We start from the raw sequence: 19,696 nt of genomic DNA on the forward strand, positions 1-19,696 counted from the left end.
ATCGAGATTTAAGGAACTTTACTATAATATGATAAAAACCTTGAATTTATTATCTATATAAATAAAAGGCAGTGTTCGTATATGTGTATTCTATAGACCCAAAAACTACTAGACCGATTTCGCTGAAAATTGTAGTTTGTTCTTATTAGAGCCAGGAGTGTTTCTCCATATAACTTTTCACTTTGTCACATACAACCTCTAAATTAAGTTTAAGATGCTCGCCTTAGTTCTAATTATTATTTAAATGTATCTCAAATTCCTGGTATAATGACATCAAACACTTTCGTCATCATGTAGGTCAAACCCGTGTAAAATATGTATAATTACGGTGTAATAATTTTAACATAACACAACCATTTAGCCAGTTGGGCGAAGCCGAGCTCTGATTTCGAAAGTATATTTCATAAAATGATACATATTTTGATATTCAATTATTAAATATTAATTGTGATAATTGATTTTAGACTGTTTTGTTGTTCTTGTTGTATAAAAATGCAACCAAAACGACAAAATATTAGTCGTTGCACAAATATCAACGAACAACCATTCGACGTGTGCTCATATTATTAATAGGTAATTTTTGTATTGGTACCAGATTGGCAGTCAATAAATAATTAAAAAATGTCATCAAAGGAACAATTTTAACTGGCAAATTCAAAGGAGAAGATGTGCTGCTACCACGCATACCAATGCTTTCAACAGATATCCCATTCCTATTCAAGCGATTGTAATTTCCAATTAAACTGGCTTTTGCAATAACTATAAACAAAGCACAAAGACAATCGTTGCAAGTATGTAAATTTAATTTGGAGAATCCATGTTTTTCTAATGATCAATTATACCTTGCATGCTCCCGTGTAATAAAAATCAAGTGATTTGTTTGTATCAGCAAAAACATTCTATATTCCAGAGCATTACAATGATCTTGAAGGTAAATAATTCATTACTTTCAATTTATTTAATTTAAAAAAAATAATATTAAATTGATATTTTACATTTTATTGTTTTCGTAAAACATCCAGGTGGCGCTAAATCTGAAGAAGAAGAAGAACAAAGCACTATCAAAAACAAAACAGCAATGAAACATAAAAAAAATATTCCACAATTTAATTCATATACGTATATTGAAATTTAGCAATAGCGAAATATTGCCGGGTCCACTAGTAATATAATAAAAATCAAACCTTTTTGACCTTATCCTTAATATTTTACACGCATAAAAACAGACAATTTAGATTAGAAAATAATCAAGTATTTAAAACTTCTTTTTTTTGAAAATAACTATAAACCTACACAGAAAAATCGAAATTTAAAAAGGGTGAATTATGAATTTTACCTGTATAACTTAATTATTTGTTGTTTTTAATCAGTTTTATATACACGTTTAATGTGATGAAAAATAATGTTAATTGAAAATGTATTGAAAGCGTTGACATTGTATTATTTATCCATTATGGCAACATTTGAAATGTCATCGAATTTAACCTATTCACAATGTTGACTCGGCTTGCGGGTTTGGCTAAAAGATGCTTTTGTACAAATCAGGTGGCGAAGAAAGTCATAGACGTGAACACTAACGTACCTCGTGATGTGATACTCTATAATTATGAAAATGCGAGATTTTTTACTTTGCTCAACGTGGCTTCAGCAGTCCAATACATTATATGGAATATTACCTCTTATTCTATATACACATCTCTCAAGGATATACCCATCGACAATTCGAAAATCACAAAAGACACTCCTTGGTATAGGAGAGTTAATCTTGGCGAGAAAAAATACAAATATTTCCTGACTTTCTTCCCTATGTTGATCGGTAAGTTTACATTTTTGAAGATTGCGTTAAATTGCCTTTAGCTATCTAAAACGTGACGCTTAAGCCTCTACTGCCATTTCTCTTAATCCCTAAGTTTCATTCTTGTTAAGAATATCGGCGCCACGTTCAGAAACCAATATCTAAAGACGCATAACCCTGTAGAGAAAAATTGTTTAAATCGTTGTTATCTTTGTGGTAAAAAACGTGTAAAATTATTGTAATTCTATCCTCTGTTATAGCGTTTGAATTCTTGCAGTTATCCACATATATTGAATTTCTCTCGGGAATTTTAAAGTATCAATTATGTAACAAAAACATGTATTAGATGTTATCAAATAAATTAATGTAGACAGCACTCTTTAAAAGACCCTACACATACACAAAAGCACTTGTATTTCATGTATACGTGTGAAAACGGTAGTATATAAAATACTTGTTTATTCAAAAGAAAGCTATTGATTATAAACAATATATTAAACATAAACTTGATAAGAAATAAAAAAAAATACTTAGTGTTCCATCTTTAGCTGTTTTACACTGTTCTTTCTTTTGTGTATACTTTTTGTTTTACTGATTCTGAATTATTTCACTGGATATTTTACAGACTATTAATTTTGTCTTGAAGTTATACGTTATTTTTTTAATAGATGTTTCAGAAGAACATAATTTGAATATTTTAATCTATACGGTGAAACGAAAAAAAACATGAATAAATGTTATTAAAAAAAATGTGCTGTAAATTTTCTTCACAAATTGGGCAATTTTTCAATTATTCGCCTGTAAAATTCCGGAGGTTTTCTATTGAATTACAGATTAGGTTTTCCTATAAATAATTCAAATAAAATCAAGCTAGGTCATGCATAGTATCAGCTATTGATTGTAAGTTGTAATAATAATAATTTATAATAAATAAAATAGATGTCAATTATTTTAGTCTGTTGTCTCACTTAGTGGTTGTTGATTGTGTTTACCCCGTTTTAAAATTTTGTAAAAATGTAATATGAATTCGGAATAAATGTTTTATTTATGTTAAATAACAGCCTAAAAAGAAATATCAGTTGAATACACAGTATGCTGCAAAACTTTTTAATTCTGTTCCCTAATTTTTTCCTGCGTGAACTGTCACTAAAAATGTCATTAGTTATTTATAATCAATAATATATAAATACTGTTATACGCCTTCAATGTTGCTAATTGGGTTCAATAATTGTGTCTAACCAGATTTTAACAATTCATTAAATCGACTTATAAAAACTCTCACCAAACACAAAGAAGAACCAGTTTTAATGACAACTTAGTTTGAAGAAAGACAATTTTTTCATCCTCGGATTGTCATAGAGGACCACTCTTTGTGTATATATCTTCCACTTACAAGATTTTCCTCACTTATCTTTAAAGTATTTTTTATTTTTTCCAGGAACTACTGCACTCATCTCAATTTGGAGCTTCACATCTAGATCAGTAAAACAATTAATACTGCACAAAGGAGGGCAGAAGTTAACATTTATTACCTATTTACCATACGGAGGCTTAAAAGCTATGAAAGTAGATTTAAACACGGTGTCTTCTCTAAGCAGCCGAAATGCCGCAAAGCAATCGCTCCTAATTAAAATAAAAAATAGGTTCTTGTATTATTTATTGGACACCTCACAAAGTAGCTCGTTCAAAAATCCAACTCTGTTTGATCACACTGCCGGATTGGCACGTACTTTTAAGTAATGTTATAGATATAAAAATTGTAGAATTAAAATTTTAATAAATAAACAAGTTGTATTGTTCTTATGCATTTTCATTATTAAAATTAAACATGACGATTGAGACAATTATTTATTTCTGTTAAAGAAAATATTTATTTAAATACATATATAATTTATGCATCAATTATTTTATCATCTGCGTTTTTATACAATTTGCAAGATAGACCTATTAAAAAATGGAAAATATAGAAACGTCTCTATGAATGTTCTAAGATAAACAATGATTTATACAAAAGAGCGGTTCATAAGATTCAATACGTAAACGTTATTTAAAAAAAAACGATTGACATTTTTTACATAGTCAAATTGAAAAATTATTGACATTTAAATTGTTAGTTACATATAGAAAAAAGAACATAAATGAAAAACATATTGTGGATGTCGGAGTGACTATTATTTATTTATTAAATACATATAATGACTCGAAAATATTTTTTTTAATTGTTCAAGGATCGATTAAAATATTATTTAAAATTTTAGCTATTCAATATCTTAAATAATCCTTCTTTGAACAGAAGATTTCAAAAGAAACATATTTTTGTTTAATACATGATTCGTCAAACGCAATGGTTATAAATGATTTTTTAAAGCATAGCTATATAAATATATATAATACAATATAATCGCATCATTTTTGGCTATAAAGATGCTTTAAAGTGAGAGTATTTAAAAACAAAATAAACAATGCGGTTGAGATTTATACAAAAGGTCATATAATGTAAAATGTGAGGATTATTTAAAATATATTAAATTTTGAACCATCCTACACATATAAAGGATTGATTTAAAAGTTATACTTTAAACACGTAGTTTATAATATAATCGAAATTCGCGTAGGATACAAATTTCACATTTTAAAATACAATAAAGGTCTTATAACCAACCGTAGATATGTTTTCTCAATAATATGTTTTATTTATAACAATATTACGCATACAATACAAACATAGTTTAATGTTTTTGTATCGTTGGAAACGGAACAAAGAAGAAAAATATAGCATAGTCGAGTTTATAAAATCTTAAACAAATCATCCTTCATTTAAAGAATCGGATAAAGCATATAAGAGAATTGTTGCAGTAAATTATAATGATAATAATAATAAATGCTTCTCTCGATTGCTAATAATATATTAATAAAATATTTTCTCTTTTCATATTATTGGACTAGCCAATCATCAAATATACATTTCAACGTTTTCCACAATATTCATTATCACAGTATTACATATAAATGTCTTATATACACGTCAAGATCCACATAAAGTTTATATTTCAACATGATACACTTTCATGTTTACATCTAAAAAAATAGAACATTAGTTTACATCTAAGCGATTATTAATAAGCACACAAATTATATATTTATATTATATTTCTTTTATAATATTAAAACATTATGATTCATATATCACATCAAATTTTTTTTTTAAATAAATATGCTTTCTTTCACGACTAAATTTTTTTGTTCGTCGTAAATGTTTACACATCACGTTTCACGCATTAGTCAGATATGGGAGTTGCGACTCTTTCTATATCGTCGTTAACGAATTCGGCTTCCAGATCCATGTTTTCGGCTTCTTCGCCATCGACAGTTTTGCCGTTGGTGTTGCACAGACGACACTTGCAGCAGACTATGCACGGAGCAGCTAACAACAATAGGGGACTAGCCACCAAGAGTAAGAGGCCGAAACCGGCGAAGATTCCGACGACTTGTGCGCGATGCCATATGACGGAGGCACGTGAATGTCCTAATTTGTTTTTGCAAGGTCCTTTGTCGTAGTGACGCAGCAAGAAATCATCCTGAAATATAAGAAACAAAATAAGTAAATTATTGTACAATACAAATTTAAATTAATTCTGTCAACTGACGATAGTGTTGCAAATAGATCGGCTAATTACGAATCAGGCATACAGCAGTAGCATAAAATGGCTGCCGCATTTGCGACATGTAGCAAAGTTATTTTTTTATTCATAAAATCATATTTAAATAAATCAGTAAGGTGATGCATGTCTGTCATTCCCGTAAGTGTATCATGCTGATTCGCGCAATATTTTTTATTTATTTTTGATAAATCTCCGTTTTCCTCTCTATCTTCTCGTCATTGGTCCTTCTTATTAAATTTAAAATATGACTTTGATGCTCTTCTAGCCCAGACATAGTTCCTAATTTAATTTTTAAAGATTGTGAAATCAGTCTGGCTGCTCCTCTAAAGCGCATATTTTATTTATCTTTTGAAATATCATCGTTCCCTTATACGTATGTGAAAATGTACAAGACACACAAATTTATAAAAAGAGTGATATTTCAAATATTGAGAATTAAAGTGGTGGTTAAATTATATGAAATAATTCTCCATAAATATATTTACTATCAGTCTCGGCAAATCTTAGTGGATTAACAGAAATGTTTTCGTCCCACACTATCTATAGTTGCTAACTGGTGTAAATTCAAGTAAATTTTGATAAAGACTTTGACAGGTTTATCATGGCATTTGCTGTGAAAAATCTAGAACATCAGATTTTCTGATAACCTAATTTGGTTATTCATTTCGTCCCTTCTAGAGTTCCATAGGGTTCCGTCTTAACCCAGTGTTGTTTCTATTATTCATAAAATACACAGACTTGGCCATTAGCGACTAACTTTTTTGTAAGCTGATTAAAAGCGTTTACTAGATCTTTATTTCCAGTGGAGTTTTCTTATTATTAAGATTTACTAGCTAATAATTTCCACTAAAGACCTTGGAATCAGGTGGAAATTCTCTCCACATTACAATTATATTTGTGGCAAGTCTTCTAAGATAATCGTATTTGTTATAAGGAACAAGTTTTGCTTTTATGGGGACACCGAGACGACCGTCCGTGACGCAGCATAAGTGAAAGTGAAGTCCCGCTGAGCCGTGCACCCGGACTAAGCGGCGTTGTACAACCACAACGCACCCCCACCACCGCAAGCAACGCGCGGAGTGGGGATACTGTTGCGCACCCGACCGGGATTATAAGGCGGTGCCAAAAGGCTCACACACATTCGACTCTGGACTTCTGACACTGCAACACTCACTGGACTACACGGATTCTACACCTCGCCTCCTGTTTGAGCAACCATCTCCAGAACATGCGCACGAGGTTTAATATCGACGACTGTCGAAGGATCCCAGTCAACACGCGTCAAGAACGTACCGGAAGATTCATAAGTGCCACTTTGTACAGTTCGCTGTACAAACGTCCTATCACAAATCGTCAACCGGACCTGCCGATAACTACAAATATAGAAGCGTAACCGCGACCGCTTCACTTTTATAATCCATTGGTGATTCGAATTTTTTATTAACATTTTAGTCCAAAAAAATCTTTAAACAGAGTTTTTAATTTGGAACCACTGCAAGACCAAATATGCTCTCATGTTTGAGAAATATCAAATAAAAAAACAAGATTAAATTCCGTGCGATTAAAAATATGTTGAGAACAGTTGATGATGTGTGAATTACAATGGTGGACAATTAATTTAATACTATTTATAAGGATAGAGCGAAACATTGCTTCTTTTGGCATTGCATTCTTGGGTGGGTTTTTTCAGGTAGCGATCCTAGCATTTGGAATGGGTACAGGGTATACCCTAAATAAATGCTATATAAATAATAGGTAAGAAATTTAATTTTTGTGATTAAATAAATTAGACCACAGTAGATTCAATATTTATTGATTAATCACTTTTGGCAAGGTTTGTCGAACCAACAGCATGGATTTCGTCCCGTCCGTTCCACTGTTACTAATCCTCTGTCTTTCACCAAAATGGTGACAAAGTCTCTCGATGCGGGAATTGAAGTAGACGTCGTATATACAGATTTTGAGAAGGCTTTCAACAAGGTTTGTATTAAAAAATTATCGAACCTCATTTATTCAGATGATTTAACTTGATTATTCTCGAGTTATTTGAGCGATTGTAGACAGTTTGTAGCCTGTGAAGGCCGATTGTCGAAAGAATATTTCACCCCTTCGGGGGTTCCTCCAACCTGAGCCCTCTGCTCTTTATGTTATTTGTTAATGACATAAATACGGCAGTTACAAATTCAAGTTTTCTTCTGTACGCAGATGATTTAAAATTGTATAAATGCATTCGATCTGTTGCGGACTCCTTCTCTCTACAGAGTGATTTAGACTCTCAATGGAGATGGGCTTCTGTTAACCGTCTGCCTTTTAGTGTCGGAAAGAGGCATACTGTGTCATTTTCTCAATCCCGTTGGCCATCAGTTTATTCCTACGAACTTAGTGGGAACATTTTGACTAGAGAAACTTCCACTAAAGTCAGAATCACTTTTGAGAGCAAGTGGAGGTCTCTCTACACATACACAACATCTGTGATAAATCTTCCAAGATGCTCGGCTCTGTTATAAGGAACACATTGAATCGGCATTATTTTATTATTTTACATGCCAAATGCAAATGTGTTATCTTTTTACCTGAGGGGCATTTAAATGTTTATGCGGGACACAGAACAAATCACTTCTGTGCGGAGTGTCGACATCCTTGCTTCTATATGAAGGAGTTTGGTTATTATAATTTCCTATATCCCAGCGCCTTTCTATTAGGAGTTTTATCCTATAATTTGCTTTGTTCTCGTATTAAGTTATATATTGCCAAGCATTTAATCTTGAGAATTTACAGCTTTGGGTTTCTGAACATCCTTGAGCAACGCGTTCAATGCGGCTTTTAATGCGAGTGCGATTTAACAGGTAATTATTTTAAGAGATATGTACATTTATTTAAGGATTTGTTGCAGAAAGCTATTCATAAGGTGTTGACCAATGCTCGCTCGCACCTAATCCGTAAATGCACAAACAATTTGTTTTATGGAGCAATTATTTTATATATTGCTCATTTAAATAGTTCTCTTTTAATGCTAGTTCGTCGAGGATATTCACACTTGCCGACTCACCTATGGCAGTAGACATCCAGCTTCTTAATACCATGGCATTTTATGTCAATTATGAAGGGCTGGTCTGATTCATATTGTTTAATTACTATATTTCAGATTATCATATTTTCATTTTCGACTATTGTGGTGCATTGAAGTAATCTGTTATGATGCTTTCTCTTTTTTGGGATTAACAGGGGGCAGAGGTAATTATGGATACATGTGCGGAAGGAACACTGTTATCAATATGACATGCGCAGATCTCAAAAAAGTTTAATCACAACTTTCTTAAATGATAATTACAGTAGAAAATAAAAATAATAATTATACTAATAACTAAAGGTATGAAAAATCTAGAGGCTCTCAAACTGTTTTGGTTCAGCACCCTCAAAACATTTCAGTATTTTCTTGAGCCGTCTTTACTCTTACATAATGATGAATGTTTAAGATGGAGGAGCACAAAACTTCAACACCACTATTTAAATACATAAAAAGGTGATTGAAACTAAAATTGTTTTAAAAGATTTTCCTAATGTGTGATATTAGGAAAATCTAGGAAAACCTAATATGTGATGATCGATCAGAAATATAATTATATAATAATCTCTAATTTAAAGGCACTAATGCCCATATGGGATTTGAACCCAGGTCTTTCAGGTCAATAGATAGGTCTATTGTGCTGGTTATATTATTATCAATAGGTGGTAAAATCCTAGTTTTAAAAGGATTCGCACCGCTGTTTTCTTTTTGTATGTTTGACATGCAGAAAAACAATATCGAATGTTCATGTTTTTGAATGGGTGGTAAAAACATCACAACTTACGTCTAAGCTTGCGAGGCAGTACCAACAGAAGACGTGTTTGCACCTCTTGCACATCATCTGAGCGCACCCCTCATCCTTTTCGATGGGGACGCGGCACATAGGACACCATTTAATGAGATCAGAGTCTCCCGTTATTCCAACGAGTCCGTCGGCAGCTCCCCCGCCAGGTCCGGCGCCTGCATCCAAGGCCATCTGACGGATGTAAGCCGCACAGTCCATACCGGCATGCCACTGAAAGACAAAACCAAAGACCTTGATCAGTCAATAAACATTTATGATTAATTAACTCATAAATAAAATTAAAACCTCTTGACATTTTTTATATCTTTTCCTTGATACTTAAAACTATCATCCATTGTGCAAAAAATATATAAATATTTAAGGAATATTCAAGAAATTTTGCTCTTTTCAAATTAAAAAAAAGCAGCACAACTTCACCAGACGACAAACAACACTAGACTTAACAATATTCCGGTTTTTATTGTTTAGGAGTTATTATTAGATCCTTTTTATGAGTTCATTCACGTTTTGACTCATGTAAAAGTAATAAAAACGTCATAATTGTAAAAAAACAGTGGCACGATTTTAGTGACCTACCCATAGGACAGTGGGCATATCTGGGTTTTAAATGAATGAAGGTATTTCGGTACACAACGGTTGAGTGTGTTAATTTTGTTTACCTTATTGGTGCAAGCGCTGCAGAAGTGATGCGAACACGTAGGACAGAAGACCGGCTGCGGAGGTCCAGCTCCTCCGATGGGTCCTGGACCGGTACATCCTCCAGACGTATTTCCCGATACTACGCAAACCGTCTCGCAGCCGACTCGAGGACAAAACGCTCTTCCACCGTCCATTGCCACTTCTGAAACGATAAATAATAAAATCAATTAAAAATGCATTTATCCACGATCAACCTCAGGATATAAGCTGATAATAAGCAAGGCCTTTCTCCAATGAGCAAATATTTTTTTTATAATAAACATGATAAACAAATAAAGGAAAACCTTCGACGGCGCTAATCAACTACTTTAAATATTCATTTATGACTGTAGACATATAATAATGTATTATGTGATTCAATATCATTACATTATTTTTTATTTATTTGTCATCATATTGTGACAAATTGTTTTTTGTAATAGATAAGTGTGAAAATCCCAAAAATTGATTAGGAATTCAATTTCATAATTCATGGGTTTTCTTTGTTCTCATATGATTCATAGAAAAATATTTTTAAGTGCTATTTAGTGTTTTTATCAGATGTTAATAAGTAAATGATTTTAAATGAGCGTCCAATGTTATCAGTAGCCATTTTAATTTACATTTCTCACAAGCATAGAAAAAAAACATACTATAAGCAAAGCCTTTATTAAAAAAAACACATAATATGAACTGAATTTTAGATGTTTGTATCTCAAGAACTGTTAGATGCTATAGAAATAAACATTTTTTTTTCAAAAGGCTGCTGTGCCTATTATAATGCTATGGCTTTAAATTTAGACATCAATAGAAAGTTTATATTTTACATAAGCAGTTCGTCTTTTGTGTAAATTAGAAAAAATGTTTGGCTGCTTAGCGAAAATTTTGACCGCGCAGCGAAAGTTTTTTGTATTTAATTTTAAATTGCAATTTGAAATGCTTTACTAAAATACGGCAATTTCTTTCAAGTATAATAAATGTTTAGCTAATATTTTTTTCGCGTATTAAATTGGAAACTTGTACTAATAAAATAATGGCCCGTATTTTTTGAGACAGAATTTTATTACGGTTACGGTCAGAATTTATATTAAATGATAATAAATATTCTGAAGAATTAGTCAGTCATTTTTTTTCAGTTGGCAATAGTGATGTTGCTTACAACATTTACAGATTTAAACAGCAAGCCAAACGTGCTTTCCGTTGCCGTTCTGTCGTTATACCCGCTTCGTTCATCGCTCTGAATACCTTCGCGTCCTACATACAATTAAATAGATTCGTTGAGAGTTATTCATAGGGTGTTCAATGTTCTTACCAACACAACACTTTATAAGACATTTTTAAAATAAATAATTTATTTTATATTTATATATTTATAAATGTTATAATATTTTTTAATTCATTATATATTTTTATTCTGACCATACGGTCAGAATAAAAATATATAATGAATGCATACGCATTCAATTTTTATTCTGATCCAAAGTTGATTTCAATTCTGACCATTTAATTTGTTTCCTAAAATAATTGGTTTTAAATATATTTTTAAAAGTTGGAATTAGCCGCTTAGTGGAATACAGGTAACAAGCGTTTCCAATGGATTTTCTAAATTATTTTTAAGCTCAATTCAATAACAGGATTACTTTGAACATACTATTCAGCTGATTGTTTACATTTTCACGGTAGTAGTATTAGCAAGCTACGTTGTACATATTTGTTTAGCTTATTTTAAAATGTTGATCTGATTTCAAATTTAAAAGCCATCGCCATTACTTCAACATATGCCAGATAAAAATTATTTACGAATAATTCTAAAACATATAAAGCAGTCATATGATAAATATAATTTCATCTTTATGTATAAAATCTGAATATTTTATAGTTACTAGTGGAGTACCACAATGGTGACATCTTGAGCCAATTTTATTTAATTTTGTTGGAACCAACCAGTTAACTGAATATTATTTTATTAAAAATAAATTCGCATAGCAGCAATGAATTTATATACACATGTTACAAATTATTTAAATTGTATGTAATATATTATTTACACGTGTTTCTAGTTAACAATTAATTATCATTAGTACACGTGTATCGTATTAAATATTTAATATAAATATGGAACGATTTAAATAAATAAGGGTCATTAACCAGTCGTCACAACAAAAAAAAACTATATCAACCTAATCAACATCGCTATAATTAGCATAGAAACTAAACTAAACCTTAATCAATTGGTACAATATCATAGCTTAAAATTCTGTTTCATTTCACAAGACTCGTTCATAATCAGATTTTATACAATTATTACATAGATCACTGGTTCTTAAGTGATTTAAAAAAAACATTATATCAATTAAAATAGAGGAAGCGATTGACAGGGCTCCGTAGTTTTCATATTGGCAAAGGGCATAAAAATGTCATAGATTATTCTTAGTCTCATTCGTGAAAATTTTGCTCAGCGCAAGCGAACTATTGAAATACCGTTGTGAAATAAGAGATAAGCCTCAAAGTGACTCTGTTAAATGAAACGAAGTATAGAGTGTATTCGAGAACCCTTGATATATACGATATGTATAATATAAAAAATCATTAAAACAATGAAAACCTGACCGAGAGTCCGTACAAATGATTAACTATCCTAGATTGAAATTTCGGATTGGTTAGATGATTCAAGTTGAAGAATTGTTGAAGCAAATCCGTCGTAATTTTGGACAGGCACGTTCAAAGTTTCCAAGTCGTTTTCTATGGAGTGAAACTCGAGAATGGCGCCACGATCCAAAGCGACATTATTTTGCAACATAAATTTCGATGCGGCGACGACTCTTGATAATTAGCGCGTCGGGCGTGTCTAATTGCACATTGTTCTCCTTCTTCTTAGGATATTGCATTTCGCCGAGGTCGTAGAAAGTCAATGTCGAAGAAATACATTTATTCTGAAGTTACATTTATAAATTAAAATTTGTTTTCAGACTAGACCACGTTTTTAGTTATAATCGCTATTTTGCATTTGCTTATGCCTGATATAAACTATATATAAAGTGGTGTTGCATTGAGCATGCGCATATGGAAGAAAAAATATATATTTTTTAATCGATATAATCCATTGGTATAACGAGACTGCTTTTTATATGGCAAAAAATAATTATATGATAACCACTCTTAAATTGGACTGCAATACATCTGTCACAATTATCGCGAATTAATATGTACTTATTTTTTTCTATGCAAATACTAACAACTCAAGTTATCTTGTAATTCAACAATATCTTGACATTGAAAGGTGTTGCTGGCTTAGCCCAGTCAATGCATGTAGTGAATAGCTCAAATTACGTTTCGTTTCATTGCACTACAAAATACTATTTATATTTGGCGTCTACAGATTCCATCAGGTGCCTTGTATAATCACCTATTGCGCAGTACCCAGTAGCATACTTCTCTAGTCTAGTCAAAGACTAAGCCAAAATAATCAAAAATTGTTTCTAAAATACCTGTACATAAGGCACTAGAAATCGACTTTTATTTCCCTGAAAATGTCTACAATGTATGCTGGGATATGATTACCTTGAGTCACATGGACATCAGAGACCAGTAAAGATAACACTCAAAATTATTTCATAGAGCTAGCGGATGATATTTTAAAATAACCTTTATTTATTTAGGCTTATAAATGTACGTTCTACAAACTTGTTTAGCTTATATTAAAATGTTGAAGCCACCACCATTTCTTTAATATTGAAATTAAATAATTTAAGTGTATATAATTAAGGAAATCATAGAAATATTTAAAAAATAGTGTATAAATATTTAATATTAAATTTTCGTTGTGAGAAGTTTCCTTGTGACCAATTGCCATATGAGCAATGATCACCGAACCAACAGCCAATGCACTCTCCACAGAAAAAAATAATACTTAATCAATTTTTACAGAACAATTAGACAATTTGTATTTCAAATCTGAACATAATGACTTGCCAAGTTGCCATGATGGCCATTATACAAACAATAATAAACATTTAAAAAAAAAATAAAAAACAGTTATGGCGCACAAATAAAATATATGAGCACCATCTCATATATTTTTTCCAGCTCCTTATAGCTATCGCCGAAAATATCCTTGTGTTTAGTAAGCTCATTGAGAAGCTGAATTACTCGTGCAAAAGGAGCGTTCTCAAGCACGGACAAGAATAAGGGACGCGATCGTGCCTCGTGTATGGAATTTTTTTGAACGCGGCTTAAGGTTTAAAAACCTTTAAAAGAGTAGATCAACGCAGAAAAATATCGACGAAAAAAACTGTATGGTAACCACAGATTAAAGAATATAATAGTAGCTAACCGTTTAAAGTGTGCATAGAAGAGCGACGAGGTGCAGAGAGTAAAATATATGATTAATATGCTAAATATATAAATATTTTTTAACCTTTTGCTATGCTAACATTAAAAATAAACCATTCAATTTCAGTGTAATATTTTTTTAATAAATGTAATATTATTATCTATATTTATTTAAAACAGTGATTAAAATATATTTTGCAGTTTTAAACATTAATATAAATGGCATTTTTAGACAGGGAAGTCATTTTAGGGGGGAGGCTGGTGGAGGCATTCCCTTCCACTTTGAATTTAGTTTTAAATATGCTTGACATTTAATTAAATACTTATGAATCTTAATGAAATGGTAATATTAAAAAAATGACCATTGACTGACTATTTTTTGCCCCCTCCCCTTGGAAAAAGCTAAAATTACGGTATTGCAATTGATATATTCTCAAAAATAATTTGTAAGTAAGTTCAACACAAAAAGTAGGTGTGCTATAAAACATTTATAATATAAAATTATTATTTTTTATACATAATGATGAAATTATATTATTCATACGTTTTAGAATTATTCGTAAATAATTTTTAACTGGCATATATTAACAGGACACAAAGTGGAAAAAAATCAACTGATTGAAATAAGATACTAATATTTATACACTATTTTTAAATAATTTTATCCGGTTTTACAAGAAAAATATCCGGGTTAAATAATAATATGATAGTATTAGTTCATCAAAAAATATCCGGGTTAAATAATGATATGACAATTAGGTCTTTTATTTAAATTAGTTCACCAAAACTGTAATGTTATGCCCTGCACAAATTTAAATATAATTTTGTATTGTTCGCAAATATTTACCTTCCGGATCTTCTCTAAAAATTTACGAAAAAATAACGCAAATCCTCATTTTTATTTTTAATTGGTAACCATTAGGTTAATCGATTTGAGAGAGATTGGAGTGACAGTTATTTATTGTGTGTCACAACTCACTTGCATGTGCTTTATTTTCCACCATGATTTTTAGCTACTTGAATCAGAGGTCTAAAAAAAATTTGTGTTCTGGGTTTTGAATATCAGAATTTCTCTTGTCGTTCCGTGAAAAACATACATAACTTTCCAATAAAAAAATCACAATTCTGAACAGCTTAATGTAAATAATGTAGAATATTTGTCATAAAATTATTTCACTCAAAAAATATATTTGAAAAGGACCGGAGCAAAGAATACAGTCGATGAAATACACCTATGCAGTTCATAGAAATTACATCATTGCATAATCTACCGATTTTTGAATTACCGTCGTTTAACAAAAAAAATTGTTTATGTTGATCCATTGTAATACCTTAGGCTAACGCCTATTATGTTATTAATTTACAATTAATAAATAAATAAATATTGATTAATCTATTAATCCATTCCTTTATGTAAAAAAACAGCTCTCAAAGCATTTCATATCTAACTGGCCAAAGACTTGTTTACGCGTCAACTCGAAACTCACCACTACCCCTGAAGTCTGTAGATACGACGAGTTTCACAATGAACTCATGTTTGACGACTTGTTTACAATATGATTAATGCAGATAATCTGATCAACTTGTACTGCATTTTGGCGTCCTTGTTACTACAACTCACCGTGATTCAGCCGGAACTTGCGGTGTTTTTCGATGAGATCTGCGCTGACCAGTTTCTCCACCTCCAACGTCAGCATCACGCCTTGCATGTGGCACCTGGAATCCGGACAGGATATGTCGTACGCGCCGTTCATGATCTCGTACTCGGCGTAGGACTTCATGCACTGCAAGAAAAGAAACAAGAACACGATAAGTAAATAATAAATAAACGCGCTAACCGGTCCGGTGACAATTGCGTGCACTCTCCGACACCCCGGTTTCTTCCACGCGACACATAACGGAAAATCTTATCAAACAGTCACATTTCAAAACGAGTCCACTGTAGCAAAATTAAGGTCAACCAGTCTGAATGCCAAACGTTCGGAATTAGTGTTGGATATATACGCGAAAGACAATTTGATATGAGCACTATTCGCTCCCTACAAATAAAACCCACGCAAAATTCTTTAATTTCAATTAGCTAATACAAGAGATATTTCCAGATATGTAGATGGTGGCAAGAGTTTGTTTCGTGTACAAGCAAGTCTCCTTCTCCAAGCTCCAAAACAGTAATAAATCATCGAATCTTGATAATCTACCATACATTTTATAAACCGTATAACAATGGTTGTTACACGATAAAACGGTAACCGATATAATCTTAACGACTAAATATTGACGCGACATAAGGCTCCCAGACATGTTAACATTTATACTTATAATTGAATGTTATTTATTCAATAATAAATTAATATTGTATTCTATTATAACAAATGAATATGTATTCTATAATATTATAAAATAGTATATTTACAAGATAGGTGTATTGTTTAATTTCGAAATAAGTGAATATTTTTGGAAACAAACAAAATAATATATTTTTTTTTAAATATTAACATGGGGAGCGTTATGTCGCGTTAACGTTTTATCTGTCGTGACACCATAATGATATATGAATGCACGGTCATTTTAAATAGGTCAATTAACAAGATGATCCGCCACAGCAGTAAAACGGATTTTTTTAATATGTATATGATCATGATCCGCGAGAATACGAAAATTTATGATGATCGATCAGAATTATAATTATAAAATAATCTGACTTCGAATTCTAGGATTCAAACTAGTTTAAACACAAGCACAAAAATGTGGGCGATTCTAAAAGAGGGTTATTCAAATAAGATGAAGGTTATATTATTTTGAAGCAATTTTCCTAATTTCGATACAGGCGAAACATGTTGCAATAACACGGGCATCATAAAAAAATAAAGGTGTAAAAAGTAAGTTAAAATCGACAATCGCTGGGAAACACGAGTGCTTCGATTCGCTTAACGACTAATGAAATATTTTACGAGGCACCCAGGGACCGTTAGGTAAACGGAAGATTTTCGCAATTTCGCGATTAGCCAGAGACTCGCAATTGCAGCGTTGGAAAATTTCCCAAAATAGAATTGATATAAAAGTTGTTAAACACGTCGTTAATTTGTATTTTATAATATGTTTTCAAATTAGTTTCGACTGTGTTGACATAAGCTGCAATCCGGTGTGTAAAATTTTCAAGACATTTTTAGTTCAAAAAATAATTAAAAAAACTATTATATCAAATACATACTAAATAAGTTTTATTTAACAAATATCATCATCTCATAAATATGTAAAATAAATTCAGTAATAATCTATCAAGCCGCGCAGCGAAAATTGATCAATAGCTTTTCTATCAACCATAAAATTAAATCACTGGATTTTTAATAAAATTTATAATAAACTTCTATAAATTTGATCTAATCACCTTAATACAATATATTACTTGAGCTAACGTTTAAAGATTCAAATTTGTTAGGTGTCTGTTTAGCGTAAGGTAATGTTTTAAAAAATCCTCATAATATGAACGAGGCAAGGACGAATAAAATAAACATGATATGAGTGAAATTGTGATTTCTTAGAAGCATATAAGTGGTCTGTAAATTTTATTTTGAGAATATTCAACAGACTTCTTATATACACAGACGATGATTTGTTTGATTTTAAGCGAATCCTTTGAATGAATCATAGTAAACATTGAGGTAATTTATAATCATGATGAAAAGCAATTTAATAAAAACTATTTTAGAAAATCAATAAATAATAATATACAGAATAGATCCAACGCATTATAAAAAATAATGCTGTAATACATATATATTTTTCTGTTATTTCTCTGGAAAGGTTTTAACTACATTTTATCACAGCACAACATTGGAATGCTATATAAAGAAAATAGTAAATATTACTTAATCGATTCGAAAGTATGATGCAATACAAAAAAAATTAAATCATATTCTACTATTTAATTTATTAACACAATGGAACCTCGAATTGAGAGTAATGTTTCAAAATACAAATATTTTTTTAATAATTGTTTGACTTGATAAACGAGCATGTCTTGCAATACGAGCAGTACGATGCTCACCCTTTAGACCTTATATATGACTTCCTGGATAAATTCGAGTTTATTAGGATCAAGTGTCTTTTTCGCAACATCACTCCATCACGAGCAACAGTACGAGGCTACAAAGGAGATCTCGTTTGAGGAGGAGGAGAAAGAGGCCGAGAAGCCCCTCATTTCAACTGAGATTAAGAATATATGTAAAATGTGGTAAACAGTGGAAAATTTCTTGGAAAAGCATCACTCGAGTAAGGCTGTGTCAGTGAAAGCCATGAATCTATTCAATGACAATGCAATGTCACATTTTCGCCAAATCTTCAATAGGAAGCAAAAGCAAGTGTCATTGGGTAAGTTCTTAGTTCAAGTTCCACGAAAAGAAAAATATTTCATTGAGCTATCAGTGATTCCGACATGAATAATTAATAAATTAAATTATTTTATAATAAAAAATATACGTGTATTTTGTAATTATCTATAATGTTTTCGGGCTTTGGAACGAATCAATTAAAGTTTCTATTATTTCCGAGGTTCTACTGTATGTTTATATAAATATAAGAAGCACTTAATCTGTTTATTTCTAAGAATGATTTGACAATAACACTGTTTAACGTGTGATTATTGGTAATTACTGATTATTTTCACCCGTTGACAAGATTAGTTGAAATTTGAGTTCACACGCTTTTCCATTAGGGATGAAAAAAAATTAGGACATTTATAATCCACCGTTTTTATTGATACCTTCCATTCTGAAATATAAGAAGCACCCTCCGATTATTTGGCTCTCTGGATTTCGCCACTTTTACGAAGAACGTAGTGTACCCCATCTGACCCGTATAAATTTATTTTACTCTTATAATAGTGCGTCACTCTTTATCAATTTAAAACATTTCATATGTTGTAATCGATTGGCCCATTTAATGCATATTAGACGATTTTTTCCACCTATAGCTAAGCACACACGCACAGATATGTCCGACGGACACCAGGATAGATCTGTGCGAGCTTCGCCACACACGCAAACTGTCTGAACTCGGACATCAGATTTACGAGTTTTTAGATGATTCTGCATTTCAACTAAACAAGCATATTATGAAGCCCTATCCCTACAGTACTAGAATAGTAACTAATGGCGATTATCATCAAAACAATAACACGGTTTACAATTATTTTTAAAACACGAATTTAGTTTGTTTTTGAGATAAGCGTTAAACGATAATAAAGGGTGGGCCTTTGTAACATGTTGTTTCATTCAACGTACGAATTCTGCGTATTTCGGTCATATTAGACACCTCGGATCTACAGTATATTTACAAATAATTATGCCTTTATTTTT

The 19,696-nt window shown here is 31.4% G+C and overlaps 2 protein-coding genes across 3 annotated transcripts in view; one reads left to right on the plus strand and one right to left on the minus strand.

The window, feature by feature from the left end:
• The first annotated feature begins 1,463 nt into the window (after positions 1-1,463).
• LOC148237023 (transmembrane protein 223) lies at positions 1,464-3,594 on the plus strand. The gene is made up of 2 exons (XM_088182386.1): positions 1,464-1,816; positions 3,234-3,594. The coding sequence occupies exons 1-2, from the start codon at positions 1,495-1,497 to the stop codon at positions 3,533-3,535; spliced, it is 624 nt and encodes a 207-aa protein (XP_088038512.1). The 5' UTR covers positions 1,464-1,494; the 3' UTR covers positions 3,536-3,594.
• Positions 3,595-3,945: 351 nt separating this feature from the next.
• LOC148237024 (putative E3 ubiquitin-protein ligase RNF144A-A) overlaps positions 3,946-19,696 on the minus strand; it is a 108,552-nt gene continuing 92,801 nt past the window's right edge. For both annotated transcript variants that reach the window (XM_088182384.1, XM_088182385.1), the window contains 4 exons: positions 15,961-16,123; positions 9,989-10,170; positions 9,309-9,539; positions 3,946-5,373 (listed from right to left, as the gene is read on the minus strand). In XM_088182384.1, the coding sequence (XP_088038510.1) occupies positions 5,074-5,373; positions 9,309-9,539; positions 9,989-10,170; positions 15,961-16,123 (876 nt within the window). In that variant the 3' untranslated portion in view covers positions 3,946-5,073. The remainder of the gene's footprint in view (positions 5,374-9,308; positions 9,540-9,988; positions 10,171-15,960; positions 16,124-19,696) is intronic.

Source organism: Plectrocnemia conspersa, unplaced genomic scaffold (genome assembly GCF_051122295.1).
Source record: "Plectrocnemia conspersa isolate PC_06_02 unplaced genomic scaffold, ASM5112229v1 ptg000003l, whole genome shotgun sequence".
Classification (NCBI taxonomy): Eukaryota; Metazoa; Arthropoda; class Insecta; order Trichoptera; family Polycentropodidae; genus Plectrocnemia; species Plectrocnemia conspersa.